The sequence below is a fragment of the Ursus arctos genome, unplaced genomic scaffold (assembly GCF_023065955.2).
Source record: "Ursus arctos isolate Adak ecotype North America unplaced genomic scaffold, UrsArc2.0 scaffold_32, whole genome shotgun sequence".
In the NCBI taxonomy this organism is placed as follows: Eukaryota; Metazoa; Chordata; class Mammalia; order Carnivora; family Ursidae; genus Ursus; species Ursus arctos.
The window spans coordinates 1,173,448-1,192,478 of NW_026623008.1; the positions used below are offsets into that span (position 1 = coordinate 1,173,448).

Sequence of the window (19,031 nt, forward strand, 5' to 3'; positions counted from 1 at the left end):
TCTTTCTTTCTTTCTTTCTTTCTTTCTTTCTTTCTTTCTTTCTTTCTTTCTTTCCTCTCTCTCTCTTTCTTTCTCTCTCTCTCTCTCTTTTTCTTTCTTTTGACAGAAGTGTGGTTTCATCTGGAAAAGAAGAAAGAGCCACAGAGCGACTTGCCGAGCCTCAGGGGCAGACTTGGGCGGATGGTGAAGCCCAGACAAAGTTGGGGGACTCTGGAGTGTGTGGCCCTCCTGACCCCTGGCTGTCCATGAGGGGCTCTGCCCCCATGTTGACGCGGACGCGTGTGGACGCAGCCCCCCATCTGCCTCCCTGCGCTTTGGGCAGGACGCCCCCCCTTAGGCCCAGGCACTCTGACCTAGGAGTCTGTGGGTCCCGGGACTGGATCCTCTCTGGGGACTCACTGCTGGGGACACCGGCAGTCTGTCCCTTCCTGAGGGCCAGTCAGAGGCAGAAGCCAGCTGAGCCAGGCTGGCCACATCTATGGCGCCCTGAGCCCAGGGAACCAGAAGGCTGGCGGACGCAGCTTCCACCCCGGGGGCACGGCTGCCACCCCACACCTCAGGCTCAGAATTACCTCAGTTCCCCAGTCGTGGAGGTTCTGAAGCCCCTTTCCCTTGCTGACTCTTGTGTCTCCTGGGGGCCTGCCGCTGTGGTCCAGGCTGGCCCCTAGCGCTGTTCCACCGGGTCTGAAGGCCAGGACTGGGCAAGGGGTAGAGGGTCAGCTGGGCTGACCAGTCCCCCAGCCATGAACTGCTTCAGGCCTACTGAGGCCAAACTGGATGAGAAACCTACCAAGAGAAGAGCAGGGAGGGCAAAGAACAGGGAGGGGACAGCGGCCAGGGGTGTGAAAGGCTCTCTGGCTTTGGGTTGGTTTTGATGTAGGGACCCTTTCCTCCTCTGCTGGCTCTTGCCTTATTAAGAACACAACTAGTCCACGTGAACCTGCTTCCTACGGACGAACTTCCATTCCACCCGCCCACAGTTCCCTCCATTCTGCACCATCCTCCCACCTGACCACCCATCCATGTATCCGTCTGTCTGTCCATGCGTGTACTCATCCGTCCATTTATCCACACTCCCATCTACCCAACCACTGTCCATCCGTCCATCCGTCCGCCCATCCGTCCATCCGTCCATCCAGTTATTCAGCTACCAGTCTCCCTGCACACCTCCTTTGCCCAATTTGTCTCCGGTGCCTCCTATTCTGCCTGGCATAGAGTTAGGGGCTCCACATTCACCCATCCATTCAACAAATATTTGCCAAGGGCCTCCTAAGGGTCACACACTGTGCTCGATGCTGAGGCTACACAAGTGAACAAACGGACCAAATAAATGCCTCCCTTTGGAGGTTGCAAAGCAGACAAGGGAAGTGCGCGGCATGTCAGCCCCTGACCTGTGCAGACCACGTGAGGCGGGGAGGGAGCAGGACATGTTTGCTGAAGGTGGCGGGAGGCTTCAGAACTGGTGGTCAAGGAAGGCCTCGTGTGAGAAGGTGGCATCTGGGAGGTGAGCAGTCTAGGTGGAGGGAAGAACACATGCAAAGGCCCTGAGGCAGAAACATGCTGGCAGGACAGAGGAGCTGCAGGGGCCGTGTGAGTGGAACGCAGAGAGCCGGGGGGAGCAGCAGGAGAGGAGGGCAGTGAGCATGGGACCAGAGCTGCAGGTCCTGCTCAGGCTGCAGGTCCTGGCACAGACTTGGGGGGTGAGCTGGGGCAGCACCTGCTGTCTGCAGAGCTTGGGAGAGTGCGGGGATGGCGTCGGGCCGGGGATGCACTTTGAAGCAGACCTGCCATGGACCACAGGAAGGGAGAGAAGCAGAGGCAGAAGCCAAACAGTTGTGTCTGAGCAACGAAGACCGGGGGGCAGCGGGGGGCCCGTCAGAAACACGAGGGAGCGGCCGCTGTGTGGGTGCAGGGACTGTGTGGGGGGCCTTGAGGGAGGGGTGGGGGCCCCATCCCAGAGGGTGGGAGCAGGGTGCAGAGGCCAGCGTAGGAGGGAAGTGCGCACTGGACGGGGGTGGGGGGGTGTGGGGTCTGTGGGGTGTCCGGGTGGGAAGCAGCAGTGTGCTGCTTGCAGCTGGGGGCTGGATGCTCCCACCCCGTTCTTCATTCCTCTGAGAAGGACGAAGAAGAGGTGGTGGGCTTCGCAGCGAGGGCCAAGCCTAGCTCCAGCCAGCACAGGGTGGGCACGGGGTGAGCCCCAGGGGCCAGGGATGCAGGAGCCAGGCGGAGGCCCTGGATCCTGGCTCTGGCCCGCTCGGTGGAGGTGGAAGGAGGCCCCGTCCCAGCCAGCCCGTTGCAGCCTCCGGGCGTCTCCCTGCGCCCAGGCCCGGGCCGTGTTTCAGAGGCAGCTGGAAAATCCAGGAAGTGCCCCCCAGACACGAAGCTCCTTCCGGAAAACCGATCACCTGCTGCCACCTCTTATCTCTCATTTGGCAGCGGTCCCCATGTCCCCGGCCGGGCCGCCTCCAAGGCCTGGACGGTGGGTGGGAGGTAGGGCCGGCTTCGTTGCCGGATTCCGTGGTGGGGGGACCAGATGGCCCCCTCCCCGGCCTGGCCTGGGCTCCCCCTGGGGAGTGGAGGTGCCAGCCAGAGGGGAGCCTGGCGATCACCCGCTGAGCCTCCTTGGGGCTCCTGGCTGTGGGAGGGGGCTTGCGGTCTGGGTCAGGCACCTCTCCGGAGTCGGAGTCGCTGCTGAGCTGTTTATTGAGCCGTGGGATACGTGCAGGCGGCCCTCCGGCCCCTGCTCAGCGCCCCTGGGAAGTGCAGGAAGGAGCCCCGCAGAGCACAGGCGGATTTTCCTCCCATTCAGATGAGGATGGTGTCCTGAGGGGGACACTGGTGGCTGTCAGGTGCATGGGGGTGGCTCTCCTATCTCGGGGATTTGGGGCCTTCTCCAGGGACGCGGGGCTGCTTGTCCGTCCCCTTCCCCAAGACCCGAAGGTGTTTGAAGGCGGTGGGCAGCGTGTGTCCCAGGAAGGGAGGGTTGGTCACATCGCGGATCATGACGACATACTCCCCTGCAAAAGACGGGCGCTGAGACGCGGCCCCCAGGGGCCCCAGCTGCCCAGGCTCCTGCCCCTGCCTCTCCCCAGCCTTGGCTTCTGTCCACCCGCACACCCTTTCTGGGACCCTGGGACCCACTGGGGGCTCTGGGACTTCTCCTCGGCCGGTGACCCCGGGACCGGGCTGATGGGGCTGCACGGCTGAGTGCAAGGACTCTTTTGAAAATACTCCCTATCTTTTTAGGAGAAAAAGAATTTGTTTCCTCTAAAATGTTTTTTTTAAACAATGGAGACTCTTAAGACACGCGGCCTGGCCAGCTACGGGCTGGGGTAGGAGGGCCGCCGGCGCAGGAGGAGAAGCGCTTCCCCTCTTGCAGTCTGTGAACTGTCTGCAGAGCTCCAAAGTTGGAGAAAGCATAGAAAAGAAAATAAGACATAACAGAAAGTGCGGTTACCATAGAAACCGTCCTCTCCCCGCCCCCGAGCCCAGGGGGCTGGCACCGGAGCGTGGAAAAAGCTCGCTGGGCTGGCCCGGGCTCACACCAGGAATGCGGCCGCCGCTGAAATGGGGCGCAGGAGTCGGCTCGCACCGTCAGAGAGAACATTCCAGCGCCCCGGTCTGGAAAGCAGGCCCTCTCCTTGCTGCGCCCTGCGGACACCGCGCGTTCCCGGGGCAGGAGGAGAAAGGGCCTCGGAGGCAGGAATTTGCTGGGCTCTGAGTCAGTTCCTTCAGCAACTCGGGGGGCCTGGGAGGGGGCCCACATTCCGCAGCCCGGGGCACCAGGCCTCCCTGGCTGGCCTGGAGGAGACGCCGTGCATGGCAACGCCACAGTGTTTCCAAGCAGCGCGGTTTCTAGGTGTTCCCAGGAACACAGCTCCACCAGCCTGCGGCCAGCAGGCCAGCGGTGCTGGCTGGGGAGCAGGGCTCAGTGGGCAGCGGCCGCAGAACCCAGCCCAGCCCTCGTCTGACCTCGCTCCTGACGCTCTTCTCCCAGAAGCTGGGAGAGGGTCTGGCTGGTGGCCACCCAAGGCCTGGCCCACATGGGCTGGTCGTGGGCCCTGTGCCCGGCGTCCCCACAGAGACGGCGAGGCCCGCATGTCAGGGGCTTGGCCACCCGCTGGCGTTGCCCCTCCCGGTCTGGACACTGCTGCTCCTCGGGGCCTCGCCCTCCTCGGGGCCTGGCCCTCCTCTGGGCAATCCCTGGGCCCCTCCCAACTTAGTGTGGGGGCGTCCCCCCTGCCCACCCTCACCACCTCCTCCTGGGGCTCAGTGAGCTCAGCCCCGGCTCTACTGGCCGGTCCCACAGTGCCCAAAGGGGGATGTGGAGGGCCCTGCCCGGGACTCAGTCCTCCTCCTGAATAAGGTGGGCTCAGGGGCCACGGGCCCTGCTAACACTCCCAAATGCTCACGGGATCAGAGGGGGCCCAGACCTGGGGGCCTGACAGCCTTCCAATCGGGACCCTGGACACAAGGAACGGGGACATTTGCTTTGCCTGTGGGGACAGAATGGCACCCCAGATGGGTAAACACCCCTCCACCATACCCTGCCCCTGCCCACAGCCATCTGAAGGGAGGGAGGCTGGAGAGGGCCTTTCGGAGGCCCTGGGCCCATCCACACCCCCTCCATCTCTGGTGCCTCTGGGGCTGCCTGGGGTGGCGTGGGGGGCGGCCAGGCTGGGAGCTGCCCTCTCTGATCCCCTGGCTGCCCTCGCCAAGATGAGTGTTGAATTTAGGGGCGTGTTCAGGGGAAGGGAGTTTTTCCAAAAGGTCCACAACTATGATACATGTGGATTGTGGGGTGACAGGTGGCCTTGGCCCGCTCGACGGAGTCCTCCTCCCGCCCACCTACCTGGGAAGGCTGCTGCTACTGGCTCGGCCGTGGCCCCGTCAGGCCTGCAGGGAGAAGACAAGAAAACCCCTGAATGGCCGCCCGAGGCCCCCAAGATGGCAGCCCCGAGAACAGCAGGGACGCCGCAGTCCCGGCCTGCTGGCCCCACATGGGCACAGCTGCGACCCTCCTGTCCTCTGAGGCCCCACTTCTGTCTCCTGAGGGCAGCGGGCTCAACCCCTGGGGGCAGCTCTCTGACCTTCTGCCGGTGTCTTCCTGTCTACACCGGAACGTGCCCACGGACAGAGGCTGGAGCCAGAGCCTCACAAGCTCGCCGTTTCCACAGCCCGCGCAGCCGCGTGCAGAGCCGAAGCGCGGCTTCCGTGTGCAAAGGCTGCCCGACGCCGGGCAGGGGAGCCGCTCAGGAAAGGGCTGACGCGCCGGGGCCGCTGCGTCTGGCATTAATATTTCAGTGGCATCTGGGCTCCGTGGGAGGTGGGGCCGTGGGGCACTGGTGTGTCCCCTTGGGTCCCCCTCAGGAGGACTGAAGGCCACTGTTACCTGGGGGACTCGTGGGAAGGGACAGAAAAGGTACCAGGCAGAGACAGGAGGGGTGGGCCCGGCCCCGAGTCTGAGGCACAGAGACCCTCACTTCCGGCCACGGCAGCCACAAGAGGGCCCTGGTGGGCAGCCCAAGGCAGCTCTGACCCGACCAGAGGTTCTCCTCTCCGTGGTGCGGTGCGTGGTGATGCGTCCGCTCCGCCTGCCCACAGCGGCGGTCGCCTGCCCAGGGGGACGTGCCGCGTGCTGGTGAGGACGCCTGGCACACGTCATCAGCTTCTGCCCTGGGTCAGGCCCTCAGCCGCCTCCCTGCCGTCCCCGCGCGACGGGGGAGCCTGTGCGGTGTGGCTGCCCCCGAACCCTCCAGCTGCTGGATGCACTTTCCTGGTGGGACGGAGGCCCCGAGCACGGCGAGCTGGGCTTCGCCCCGAATTAACTATCCAGTGGGACTTGGGGGGAGCTGGGGGACTCCTCCTCGCCCCACCCTCTGTGGCTGGAGCTTTCCTGTCGTCGGAGCCGGGGGTGGGCGTGGGGGTGGAGGACAGGGGCTCCCTGGCATCGGCTTGGCCACCCGCCAGGCTCCGACCCCTTGCCAAGCGTAATTACCACAGGCATGGTTTGGGTGATAAAAAATTAAAGACAAAAGATTTTAAAATTACTTCATTTCAAGTGGGGGAAAATGGGCCTTGGCCTGGACCCAGGAGCCACGTTACAAATTCTGAAGTGTGGGTGAGGAGGGGAATGCAGATAAATAATTCAGCACTAAGAATAACCAGAGTCTGTCAGCCTGCCAGCTTCCAGAGAAATAGACGGGGTTACAAGAATCCTGAGAGTTTCTACAGAACCCCCGGGGCTTCGAGAAGGCAGAAGCAGAGTTGGGAAAGAGCTGGGGAGCCTCGGTGTGAGGAGATGCCCGAGGCGTAGATTAGCGGGAGGGCTCTCCAAGCTGGGCGAGGTGGGGACACGGTGCCCTAGGGGACCTGGGGGGGGGGACGACACGGTGCCCTGGGGGCCCGGGTGGTGGCGGGTCAAGAGACGCACCGCTGGGCCTTCTGCTTGAGAGCGGGGACGCCGACCGGCACGGACTGTGTACCCAGTAGCCGGCAGAGCCTCCAGGGTTCAAGGGTGACCAGAGCCGGGAGAGCTGGCGGGTCTCCGGGGCAGGCTCGGGAGCCGGCGGCGGGTGGGCAGGGGCTGGGCGCTGGGCGCTGGAATGGAGCTGCGGCCCCGCGCGGTGTCCTGCATTTTCTCTTTATCTGCAGCTGGCGTCCTTGTCCTCAAGCTTCCTGTGCTTGGGGTTCCTTGTGTCTGGAGTCCACTGGTCTGTTTGTCATCCAGTTTGAACACAGTTTGGCCACCGTTTCTTTGTTTCTTCTGTCACGTGCTCTCCTGCAGCGCTTGGGAGCCTCTGATGGGACGCGTGCTTGGCCGAGAGGAGTCGTCGGACAGAACGCCCTGTGCGTGACGTTCAGTCGCTTTCCTTTCTGGGTTTCGTTTGGGGGCTTTCTACGGCTGTGCCTGCAAGCTCACGGCTCTCCTTTCCTTCCCCCCCGTCCCTGCCCACGTCTTTCAGCTCCAGTGGGTGGTTCCACTCCTTCGCGCCTCCCGTGTGCGCCGAGCGTGGCCCGTCTTCCCCGCTGGACACGCACAGTCCACTCACGGTGCTTCACGTCCCCGTCTGTGTCATTTCTGGGTTGGCTTTGATTGGTTTATTTTTCCTTGTTACGGGTTGTACTTTCCTGCTTTCTTTGTGTGCCTGGTCATCTGGGGTCGGTGTCAGACATGGTGAGTCTTACCGTCCTGGCTACTGGATACTTTGTGGTCTTACCTTCTTGATGCTCTTCGGTTACTTAGAGATGGTTTGATCCTTTTGGGTCTGGCTTTTACGGTCTGTTAGGTGGGGTTCAAGGTAGGCTTCATTAGTCCCCACTACTAGATACTCTTCTGATGTCCTGTGAATCCAGAGGTCGTCCGGACTGCCCGCCGGACCAAGCACTCCCCACAGCCCCGTGTGAGCTCTGGGCAGGACTCTGTGACCGTCTCCGCGGTTTCCCGGCCCGAAGCACGTTCCTCACGCTCTGCAGATCTCTCCAGGACGCGCTCCTCTCCTGGGCTCCCTCCTGCAGACTCTAGCTGCCTTGGCTTCCTCGGACTCCCAGCTCCATCTCTGCCCTTGGGGGGACCCCTGGACCTGCGGGGTCCCCTCCCTGCACCACAGCTGGAAATGCGCAGGAAGTGAGCTGGGGCCTCGCAGGCTGGCTGCTGTTTCCTGGATCTTGTCCAGCTTGTTTCTTGCATAGCTGTGGGGGGCAAATCCAGCCCCTTGCACTTCATTCTGGCCTGAAGCAGAAGCCTGTTCCCGTACCTTAGACAAACGGAGATGTGGTGCCCGATGGCCGCAGCTCATGTCTCCGTGGTCAGTCCCGAAGGCCTGGGGCTCCCGGTGGAGGGCAGAGCATGAGGCCTCTGCCCCTGCTATCTGGGGAGGTCCTTCGAGGGCCCTCAAATGGCATCTTGTCCTGCCTGCTTGTGGCCCTGTGAGGTGGGGCCTGGTCCTAGTGAATCGTCTGTAGTGAGGCTCCCATGGTGGGTCTCCCAGGCCCCACAAGGCCTTGTGGGTCCCACCTTCTGCCTGCCCCATGGGATGCACGGCCAAGCTAGCACCAGGAGGGGAACTGCATGGCCTCCAGCCAAGGTCAACGAGGTAACCCGCAAGCTCCTGTTAGGTGCGCAACTATGTGAGTGGCTCCCCAGTCCAGCGTCCCCTCAGCAAGCTGCCCTGATGCTCCCCAGGACCCCATGTCTTTCCCCTTCCTTAGGCCCTGAGAATGTCCTATCTGAGCCACGTGACCTCGACAGGCTCTCCTGACCCCACTTCCTCCAGGACAGGCGTGTGTCAGGACTGCACTGAAAAGTCACAAGGCCCCCCAGGGATGTGCCTGGGGACTTTGTTCCACTGGAATTACCATGAGCACGTCTGACACTAAGCAAAACTGTCAGTGAGGCGATGCCCACAGCAGCCTGGCCAGGGCATGGGGGCCACGGGCCAGCTCCGGGACGTGTGGCTTCTCAGTGCTTCTCTGCATGGCCTGGGTGGGGAGAACAAATTGGCAGAGTTGAAGAAATGGCCATGAGTGGAGAGGAAGCCTGAGGCCCATCAGCCAGAGCCTGGCCCAGCTGGGCTGGAACCTGTGTGCTTGTCCTTTTACTGGGTGGCTGAACAGAGAGAGGCAGCTGGGGAGGGGCTGTCAAGACCCCACAGCCAAGCACGCGGTGAGTGGCAAAGAGAAGGGGGTTCCCTTGGGTGAGCCGAAGCTCTCCAATAGCCCAGGGGACCTGGGCCTCTCCTCCCACAGGTCCACCGAGGGACTGACACAGCTGTGGGCTTGGTGGCCCTATGGTTAGACACAGGAGGCCCATTGGCCGAAGATCAGACTGGGAGGCAGGGGGCTGGGGGCACAGGCCTGGTCCTGACCCTTGTGGTCACTGGTCTTCAAGCTGTGAAGGGGGCACGCTGTGGGGTGGGGGTCCCCTGACACTTCACCTGGCATGGCGACCAATGGGTCCATGGCCCACCCAGGGCAAGAGGGTACAGGGACCCCTTCCCACATCCTGCCTAGGGGAGAGCTCCCTCGTCCGGGGAAATGTGGGTCAAGGCCCAGGATCCTGGCCTCTGCCCACGGTATGTGGGCCTCACGGCTGTCCTCCTGTGCTAATGGGATGTGCTGGCTTAGGGAACCTGGGAGCCATGGAGTCAAGTGCCCGTCAAGACACAGATTAGGGAAACTGCCACCGGAGCGTGTGTGGCTGGCAGAGAAGCTTCCCAGGCTCTCCTGACCTGCTCACGTGGGAAGCAAGCCCCGGGGGCTTTCTGTGGCCCCCACAGAGAGCCCATAAGAAAGTCCCAAAATTAGAACAGTCCGTTAACTGCGGGAGCATGGCTGGCCTGGATCTGGGGCTGAGCTGGAAAGCACTGCACGGCTTCCTGGGGACCCCCGAGAAACAAGAGGTTCAGGACCGCGGGGCCCCAGTGAGAGCCACGGCGTGCGGCCCCGGCTTCTCTCCCAGACAGCACAGCCCCGGGCTGCAGAGAGTGGTCTGCTCTGTGGGGCCCAAGCTCACAGTGGGACTGGGGTTACGCTGCCACCGCGGCCCCTCCATGTGAGGCCCCCCGCACACACAGGCGGAAGAGGGGCGGCAGACGCACTGCAGATTTTGGGGAATCTCAGCCTAGACCCGGGGGGCACGTGGGTGGGTGGGGGCTCTAAGGACCATTTGGGGGCCCCTGTCCCCGGTGGGCAGTCCACTCTGGACCCAGAAAGCCCGCAGGGGGTGCCTGCTCCCTTGCTGGGGGGGAGTGGCCTGCCGGGCGGCCTGCCACGGGTGTGGAGGGTTGAGGCCCTGCCTGCTGCCAGCCCTCCGTCTGCTGCGGCGGGAAACGTCCCCGCTGTGCCGTGGGGGGGATGAGGGTGGCCAGAGCACCAGCCCAGCTGTTCCCGCCCGGCCCTCACACCTGCTTCCGTTTATTATTCCTGCTCGGACGAGACAGGGCTCATTTCTCCATCTTTAAAGTTTGGGAGGAAGTAGAGAAAGTCCTCAATGCGCCTATCTCGGGTTTTCCATGAACACACCCAGAGGGGCCGCCAGCCATGGGACAGGGAGGCAGAGGCTGAGCCCGCCCTGTGAGGGATCCGTGGCCAAGGGAAGGGTGACCCGCCCGGGACAGGTTGCAGTGGGGAGCAGAGCCCCAACATGGTGCCTCTTGTCTTGGGAGCTCTCACCCCTGGGGGGCTGCCCCAGGGCCCACCTGAGATCCACCCACCCCTCCTCTTGGTGCGCAACAGACTCGCGCGAGTCCCCTTTCCCAGGTGACGCAGGCTGCAACCCAGCGGAGGGGCCCGCGCATGCCAAAGGCTGGAGGGCTCTGGGTGTGCAGAACAGGGTGGGGAGGGGCGGCCTGGGGGCAGAGGGGCCTGTGGGCTTCACCCTAGACCTCTTGCGGGGGTTCTTTGGGTCATTGGAGATTCAATTCAAAGCACATGGCTCCAGCCTCCTGGGCTGCACCCTGTGTAGGTCACAGAGTGGAGGGAGAGGGTGGGGGACACCCAGGATTGGCCCCCGGAGGTGGCCGTGGTGCCGTGGGAGGCCTGTGGCTGCGGCAGTTGCCGGCCCAGGCCCAGCCAGGAGCCACGAGGCTGCTTCTCTGTGCCCATGGCCTCGGGCAAGGCTCTGTCCCCAGCCTGTGGCTGTGCTCCGCGGGCCCAGGCCAGGCCTGGCGGCACAAGCTGGACTTCTGGGCTCACGCCCAGCTCTGGCTCTTCACCGGCCGGGCCTGCCTGACTGGACCCTGCACCCCCGCCGGGGCTGGCACCCCAAGCCTGTTCTCTTTGGGTCTCTGCTGACCCTGGAGGCCTCTGCCCGGAGCATCTCTGGGTCTCGGTAGGGCCAGCCAGGGGTGGACAGGACAGTGGCCAGGCCCCAGGGCAGACGAGGGGGGATGGCAGGTGGACCTGTGTCCCTGGGGCAGGGTCAGCGAGGAGCCCAGGATGGAGGGGATGGGGGCCTGTGTCAGGTGCTTAGCAGTCACCTGTGCGACCCTGCGCGGAGGGGCTGCCAGCCCCAACTATCTATTCAAGTAAAAACATTAATTGGCTCCATCTGTGTTGGCCTGATGACTGATTAAATGACTAATCACGGAAGTCTTAATTAAACCCATTTTTCTCCGAGTGAGCAGGGGAGGGGCTGTGCTGGCCAGCGGGCCAGGCTCCGGATGGCCCTGTGCTGAGCCGGCAACGAGCAGTCGGGGGCAAGGTCGCCCCCGAGGCCCTCACACCCCGCCAGGCAGACTGGTGGCGTCCTGGCGGGTGGGGCTGTGCACCCCGGCTGCCCTACTACAGAGCACAGGGAGGGGGAATGCCCCGTTTCAGTGGAATTCTCACGGGTGGCTGGGCAAGCTCACGGCCACATTTCCGAAATCGACTCCATCTTTCGCAGCTGACACGATCTCACATCACTCAGGAACTGACAGGGCTCTGTGTCATGTTGTGAAACTCCGTGACGTGCCAGGAATGTCTCCGCAGGAACGCAGCGGTGGAAACTGGGCTCTCCCGGGGAAGAGCGGCAGACCGGGTGATGCTCTGGGGTCAGCGGGGACCCAAAGAGGAAAGGCTCGGGGTGCCAGCCCCAGCAGGGGTGCGGGGTCCAGTCGGGCAGGCCGGACCGGTGAAGAGCCAGAGCTGGGCGTGAGCCCAGAAGTCCAGCTTGTGCCGCCAGGCCTGGCCTGGGCCCGAGGAGCACAGCTGCAGGGCCCCGGGGACCCTGGGGACGGAGCCTCGCCCCAGGCCGAGGGCACAGAGAAGCAGCCTCGTGGCTCCTGGCTGGGCCTGGCCAGCAACTGGCACGCTCTGCCTGGGGCTGGAGAGATGTGCAGCTCCCGCGGCCATCCGCCACCCCGCCCAGTCCGCGGCCACACCGAGGGGCCCCATCCACGGGCTGCCTCACCCGCAGGCACCGGCTGCCACCGGGGGCTCGGGGACTGGAGCAGCCCCACCAGAGCTGGGGAGGCAGCAACTCAAGGCCCAGACTCTGAGATGGTGGAGAAGACAGGGTCCTGATGGACGCCATTCCTGGGGGAAAGGGAGTCAGACGGGGCCACACCCCTTCTGGGACCCTGGGACGGCTCAGGACCCTAGTGGGCCCCTCCCCCGTCATCCACACGCAGGCCCCTCCCAGGCTGGGACTTTGCCAGGCAGGGCTGGGTGGGGGTCTATGTGACAAGGGGCCCGGGTGGGCTGGGGGCTGAGCCTCTTAGCACTTGGCTGCCCCTGAGTGCCCCCTTCCCTGGGCAGGCACACACCCCAAGAATAAGCGGTCAGAGCACGTGTGCTGGAGGGTAGAAGCTGCTGGGAGTCTACTGGCCACGGCGTCTGACCGACCCGTCACCTCCCTTCCCTCCACCAAAATGCACAAAGGTGATTCTTCTTAGACATTGAAGATGATGCAGACTTATGCAGAAAGTTGGAAACCAGAGGCAAAGGACTCCTCTTCTTCCGTAGATTCAAACCTCTGCCAGGCTCCAAAATTACAGGGTGGCGAGTCCCTCTTAATCTTCAATCATTTCTCTTGTGTGAGCCTCCTGGATGGCGATAATGGGCTGCTCTGTGGGCCACGTGAGTAGGTGAACAAGCGTGCGGTTTACCGTGGCTTTGAGGGGTCATTGGAGGGGATGGACAAGGGTCCACAGCTGACCGGCGGCGGCAAGAGGCTCAGCGAGGCCTGTGCTTTCCCAGGGGTTCCGGAGCACGCACAGGTGCCTCCTGTCCATGGGGCCCCTGGGGGGTGAGGGCGCGCCCGAGGCCGTCTTGCCGGACAGCCAGCCTGCGTCAGTGCGCCACCAGGCCCCAGCCCCGCAGCCCAGCCCCCAGGACCGCTCCCACAGACCCTTGCTCCCCACTCAGGTCACCCCATCTGGACGGCTTCTCCCCCATCCCCGACCTCGGGGTCTGACGCCCAGACGCCAAAGACAGAGCATGGCTGGGACATTCGCGTCAGCCCAGTGGTCCCGCCGTCCCAGTGCCCGAGGGACTTCTTGAACCCGGTGCCGACACCCGCAGGCTCACTTGGCGCCCCTAGTCGCTGGCCACTGGGCGGGGGGCAGTGTGTGGTGGGTTTCTGGGTGTGGAAGCCAGCTGGACACACCCCCGTCTTGCCCCCATGGAAATGCTTAACTTTGGGAACCTTGGTTGGAAAGGACGGTGGCTCCGGAGTCGCTGGGGGGTGAGAGGAACCGGGTAGAGCCCGTGGTCTGGGGATGGTGGTACCAGGGCCCACGGCTCTGTGTCCCTGGGGTTGTTTTGGGCGCGGCACATTTGTTGCCATAGGGGGAGACGGGGTTGGGGGCGGTCCCCTCCCACCCTTTTCCCCCACGGCCCCTCCCTCTAGGGGCTCAGTCTAGACTGGGAGGCAGCCAGAAATGCAGAATGCCCGGCTGGCCTGACGAAGTCGGGGGGGATCTGGGGGAGGGCCGATGGGGCCCTGCACCCCACCGCAGGCCCGCTCCCCATTACAGAAAGTGAAGTCCCAGCGGTGGCCAACCCAGGAAGCCAAGGCGTCTGTGCGGTGGCACCGCAGCCCCAGGAGGCGGTGGCTTCAGGCTAGGTTGGCGCTGGCGAGTGGCTTCCAGAGCCCCCTCCCTGCTGCTCCGTCCCCCATGGGTCCTGGCGGCTTCAGGGGCTCACAGTGTCAGGAGCATCTCGTTCCCTTGGTCCCATTCTCGTTCACGTGGAGGTGACTCTGGGGGGAGACCGGAGGGCAACCACACACCCGAGACCTGGCCGCGACCCGGCGGGGGTCAGATCCAGTGTGAAGTCCAGGGCTTCCGAGCTGCCAGAGCCATCCTTGGTTACTAGAAAGGGTGGTTTTCTTAGAATTCCAAAAGGTGGGCTTTAGGGGTCAAGAGCCAGGTTTGGATGCTGGTGTGGGGAGCTGGTGCCCGAACCAGAGTCAGGAGCTGGTGGGGGGACATCGGGATGGCCCATATCCCCACAGCAGAGCTCGTAGGGGGTGTGGGGGCAGATGCTGAGGGCCTTGGTCAGGCTCCCCCTCACTCTTCTGTGCATGGGGGCCGGGGAACCACAAGGCACCCAGGTGGGGTAGGGGGACTCGGGGACACAGAGCCGGGGGCCCTGAAGGCAGTTTTTGTGGGGGGGGGGTCTGAGAGAGGTGACATGCCACACGGAGCCTGTGACTGGGGTGGGGGAGGTGGGCTCAGGGGGCGCTCTGCAGCCATGTGGGGCTTTGCACGTCAAGGCTCAGACCTGCGCCTGCAAACACCGCCCCCCCTAGTCACAGGAGCCACCAGAGCTCACCATGAAACATCTCTCCAGGCTTCCTATATGTGGAAGTCGTCAGCGGGGCTGCCCGGAGATTCAGGCTCCCCGGGGAGAAGGGGCAGCAGCCCCCATGAACCTTAGACGGGGGCAGGAATGCGTCACGGCCACGTCACCAGCTCGCAAAGCTCACTCACAGAGATGTGGAACATTCCGCAGGCTAATGTGCCTTCCTGGGCCTGGAACCCCCCTCCCAGTACGAGGACCCTGGGCGGGCCACCCCCTCCCAGCAATGCGACCCCCCCGGAACGAGGACCCCAGTCAGGCCCCTCCCTCCTTTTCCTCAGGAGGACCTGGACAGCGAGGGCCTTCTTGCTGGAACGAGACATGACAGCAGAGCCGTGGGCTGCCGAGTTGCCACGGTGACCACATCAGGCCCCCGTTCTGCCCGGAGCACCCGGGTCTGTGCACGCTGGTGTGTCAGCTTTGGTGGCTTCCCGCCACCGAGACACTGGGTGACTGTGGTGTCTCCACACTGAGCAGGGTCTTGGCCATTTTCTCTAAGTCTGTGCTTCCCCAGCTCTGTGGAGTGAGCCTCGTACTTAATTCACAGAGCGTGACTCACAGCCACACACAAGGGAGGCACCTTCTCCTGGAAACAGCTCGTCCCAGCGCTGCCTCGTGAGGGGGATCAAAGGGTTGTCAGCCCGCCGACACCGTGCCAGCCTCCGGGCGTCCCGGCCCGGCCCACGCCCGCTGGCGTCAGCGATGAGCCATGTAATTGCGGGAACGGCGGCAGGCTGCGGCGGCTCGAGACGGACGCCACGGGCCCTCTTCCCATTGCGCCTGAATTTCTCAGTTTCCTCGAGTTTCATTGTCAGGTCTGTGCCCACAGGCCTCTGCTCTTTTGCGTGGCTCTTTCCATGGCGCCCTGGCTGGCGGCGGGAGGAGAGATGCGCCCCGGCTGTGCTGGCCTCGGCCCCCGGGGCTGATGGGGCCACACGCACCGGTCAGAGGCCTGCCTTGCTGGCAGGTGGGCATTGAGAAGGCCTGGCACCCCTCCCTGCTGCCGAGGGGCCACGTTCTCCAGGCCCCACCCACGGCGGGCCCGTGTGCCCTGCCTCCAGAAGGAGGGCTCCTGTCTTTCAAGAGCAGGTGACTTCTCAGGCTCCGAGCACCGGGTTGTCAGGACGTCCTGCTTCCAGCCCCAGGTCTGCTCTGCTCCAGGAGCGACCAGCCAAGCAGCCCGCGGGTGGGGGCCGGCGGGGGCGGGGCAGGGGCGGGCGCTGGCGGCTCTGCACCTGCATCCAGCTCCCCACGGCTCCCAGGGGCTGGGGGAGCCCGGGGAGAGGGCGGTGAACTGTCGGACCCCATGGCCTGGCAGGGGACACGCTGCTCCCCCAAGCAGGTGCCCGGGAAGATTTCTCTGAACGCAGCCTTCCTCCCGGCAGGGCCATGGGCTGGAAAGAGCGTGCGGCTGAGAGGTACTGATGGAGTGCCGTCTCCTGGGCCCCGCGGCGGTGCGCGGCCCTGTCCAGCGTGTCTGCTCTGCCGCAGGTCAGGCCGGTAGGGACCCCGGGCCCGTGGCAGGTAGTGGCTGGTGTGTGGTGAGTCTGTGGCCACCTGGCACACCACAGTGAGGCCCCCCCGGCCTCTGTGCACACTTGAGGAGTGTCCTTCCTGTCCAGCCGGCCCCTGGAGGAAGGACCGGCACGGCTGTCCCGCCACCGCCATCATATGAAGAAGGAAGCCGCCCTACTCTGCCCACCTAGTGGTCCGACCTGGACCGGGGCTGGGCTCCCATGAGGCAGCAAGCCTGGCCTCTCCTGCTGTCCAGGCCGCAGTGGCACCCACAGCTCCTGGCACCCTGCCCTCTGCCCGTGAGGGTGCGCACCTGGGAGGCCACACCGAGCCAGAGAATGCCCTGAGTCGGTCAGCCTCTCCTACCTGCTCCCTCCTGGCAGGTCCTGTGTGTCGGGCATCGTTCTCCCAGGGCCCGGGCCGCCTCGGGGCCTGCTGTCTTCCTTCTAGAAGGAGTGACGGGGGGGGGGGGGAGCCTCAGAGGGGCTCCTGGGCACCCTGGCCTCGGTCCTGGGCAGCGAGAGGGCTGAGCCACGGCGGGGGTGATAGCGGGGAATCTCCCTGCCCCTACCTCACGGAGGTCGTTGAGGAAGAGGATGGGGCTGTACCCAGGTGGTGGGGGCCCAAGGCGGACATCCGAGAACTGGGCGCAACCTTGTTCCACGCGCCGGCAGTCCTCAGGTCCGTGGGGCTCGCATCCCCAGGAAGAGGAGGAAGGGGCTTCTCCTGAAAAGCGAAGGACAGAAAGACTCTTTGAAGCAGCACGAAGCAAAGATCGGAGAGAACCCTTCCCGTGGCCTTGCCAAAGTGCAGCTTCTGCGGCTGAGCTGGGACCACAGGCGGCCACGTGGGCCTGGGGCACTGAAGCCCTGCTGCCCAGACTGCTGGCCGTGTGGCCATCTCCAGGTGAGTGGCCGGGCCGGGGCAGGGCCTGGCCCATGACACACCTTGGTCCTGGCCCTCCCTGGCGGGCCCTGGGGTACACAGCCGGCTCCACGTGGGTGTATTTTGGGGCCCACTGTGAGGGACCAGCACGCCGATTCTTTGGGGCTGGGAAGGTCCTGGGTGCCTGGGACAGGGTCTGGACAGGCCCCAGGTCAGAGGCCCTGCGCTGGGCCAGGTTGGGCCTCTCCTGCACGGTGTGCCTGGAGAAGAACATTTCTACTGCATGGCTGCATGCTACAGGTGACATCAGGCCACATCTGTGACGAGTGTGGAACATGGAAGCTGCTGGCAGCCCCCAGCCCCCAGAAGGGCAATAGCCTCCAGGAGACCCCCGAATCCTCTGGCATCTAAGAATGGCAGTGGGCTGGGCTCGGCCTTGCAGCATGTAACCCCACTGTGGACCCTGTCCATGCTGGCTTTCTCCCCCCTCCTGGTGTCCCAAGGTCTAAGGGGGATGGGGCGTTTCCTTCCGGCGGTCCCCTCCCCAGGCTCCGTCCCACTGGCAGGTGGAGCTGCACCCGGCTGTCCCTTCCTTCTGTCCCACGCACAGGAAGGTGGCGGCTGAGACGGGGTTGTGAGGGTTGGTGCAGGGTCGCCAGGGCTGCTCCCAGCACACATGCCTCAGGACCGGTTATCCCATGGGGGCAGGGCTCCCGGCTCTCCAGACCGACCCAGTCAGGCCGGCGCTCACACCTCGACAGGGAGAAGCCACCAGCAGGAGTGGTCAAACCTCAGGGAGGTGGCTGGATGGGGCTGTGGGGACAGCCGGAGCAGGCAAAGCAGGCTGCGTGCTCCCGCTGAAGGAGTCTGCAGGGAGGCCTGGGGGGGGAAGGCGGGGTGGGTGGCGGGCCGGCTCTCATCCGTGCACTGGACGGGCCCAGGGGCTGTAGGCATTAAGGCCCCTTCCTTGGAGCCCAACTTCTGCGGATGGGCCCCAGAGGTATTTCCAAATCACAGGTAGGGAGTTATTTCTCTCAGAGGTGTCTTCATTTCATCGTTACGGCGCATTATAAAAAGTGAAGTCTGTCCTTCTGCAAGGACATTAACTAACGCCCTTCTCTCCATTAGCTTCTGCTGTCCTCACGCTATTTATGTCCTGGGCAATGACGGGGCCGCGTGGCTGATGGCATAATTTCTATTTCTGAGCGCACGGACAGCTTCCAGGGGGCTCGAGTGGAGCTGATTGCCTCCGGACGGTAACGACCCCGGCTCTGTACCCTAGACCCTGTCCAGGTGGCCGCGCAAGAGTGCGTCCCGGATGTGCCTTGGACAGCAACATGCCGGTTCCCGGGGTGGGGGTGGCGGGGGGACGGGCACACCCAGCCTGGAGCTCGTCACCTCCCTCAGCTCAGGGCCAAGCAGCGGCAGGCAGATCCTCCCAGAAATCTCCGGGCCTCTCCGAGCAGAGGTTCTGCCATGACAGCCACTGGGTGAGGACAAGCCAGGCCCGGAGAGCCAAGGGCGCTGCTGTGCTGACCTCTATGCTCTGCCTGGTGGCACAAATGTCAGCGAACTCAGCAGGTCCCATGGGCAGGGCGGCACGGGGACAGCCAGCAGCGGTTCAGTAAGACCACGTCTTCTAGCCACAGGCTTGATGTCTGCTGTCGCCCAGTGCAGGTTTCCCTCCGTGCCATCCATTGTCCGAGGACAAGAGACCCCTTCTTGTTCAAACTGAGAGGAACCCAAGGCCAACGACCTTAAACTAAAGCAGCCATGTGTCTGAGTGCAGGGCAGGGGTCCTCTAGATTTGGCCTGCTCGGGCCCAGGGGGCCTCTGGGGCCTCCTGGACTCAGGGCGCCACGGTCCCTTCCCTGCATATGAGGGCCCCTTCTGCACGTAGTACAGTGACCGCACAGGGCTCGCACACCTGACCGCCCACCGCCGTCCCCACTTCTCAGATGTGACGTCCAGACCTGCTGCCACCTTCTCAGGGATGGGCACCCCTGGTGGTCGAGGCACAGCCCAGCGTGGCCAAGCCCGGTCCCCGCATGTGGGCCCCTCCTCCTGGACACGGCCCTGTGGCCTCCACGTGGTAGCTCAGCTTCTAGCTGTTCTGCTTGTGAGCTGTGCTGACCGGCCAGGCCTGCCGTCCCTGTCACCTGCCCGCGCGGGCTGTGGCCCAGGGCGCCTGTGGGGTGGACGGTGTCTCGGCCTGGCAGGAAGCCTCTGCTAGAGCGTGCACCTGGCCCACAGAAGGTCGGGCAGAGGCCCTGCAGACCCTGTGCTGCTCCTGAGAGAGAACGGGGCTCTCTGGGCTGCGCAGGAGTTTAAAATCCACTTCAAGC

At 64.1% G+C, this 19,031-nt stretch overlaps 1 protein-coding gene across 1 annotated transcript in view; it reads right to left on the bottom strand.

Moving 5' to 3' along the window:
• Positions 1 to 59: 59 nt before the first annotated feature.
• Positions 60 to 19,031, bottom strand: part of MORN1 (MORN repeat containing 1) — a 55,172-nt gene continuing 36,200 nt past the window's right edge. Inside the window, exons 11-14 of the mRNA XM_057305515.1 lie at positions 16,373 to 16,527; positions 16,168 to 16,247; positions 4,853 to 4,896; positions 60 to 3,017 (exon numbers count right to left, since the gene is read on the bottom strand). Coding sequence (XP_057161498.1) covers positions 2,869 to 3,017; positions 4,853 to 4,896; positions 16,168 to 16,247; positions 16,373 to 16,527 — 428 coding nt within the window. The 3' untranslated portion in view covers positions 60 to 2,868. The remainder of the gene's footprint in view (positions 3,018 to 4,852; positions 4,897 to 16,167; positions 16,248 to 16,372; positions 16,528 to 19,031) is intronic.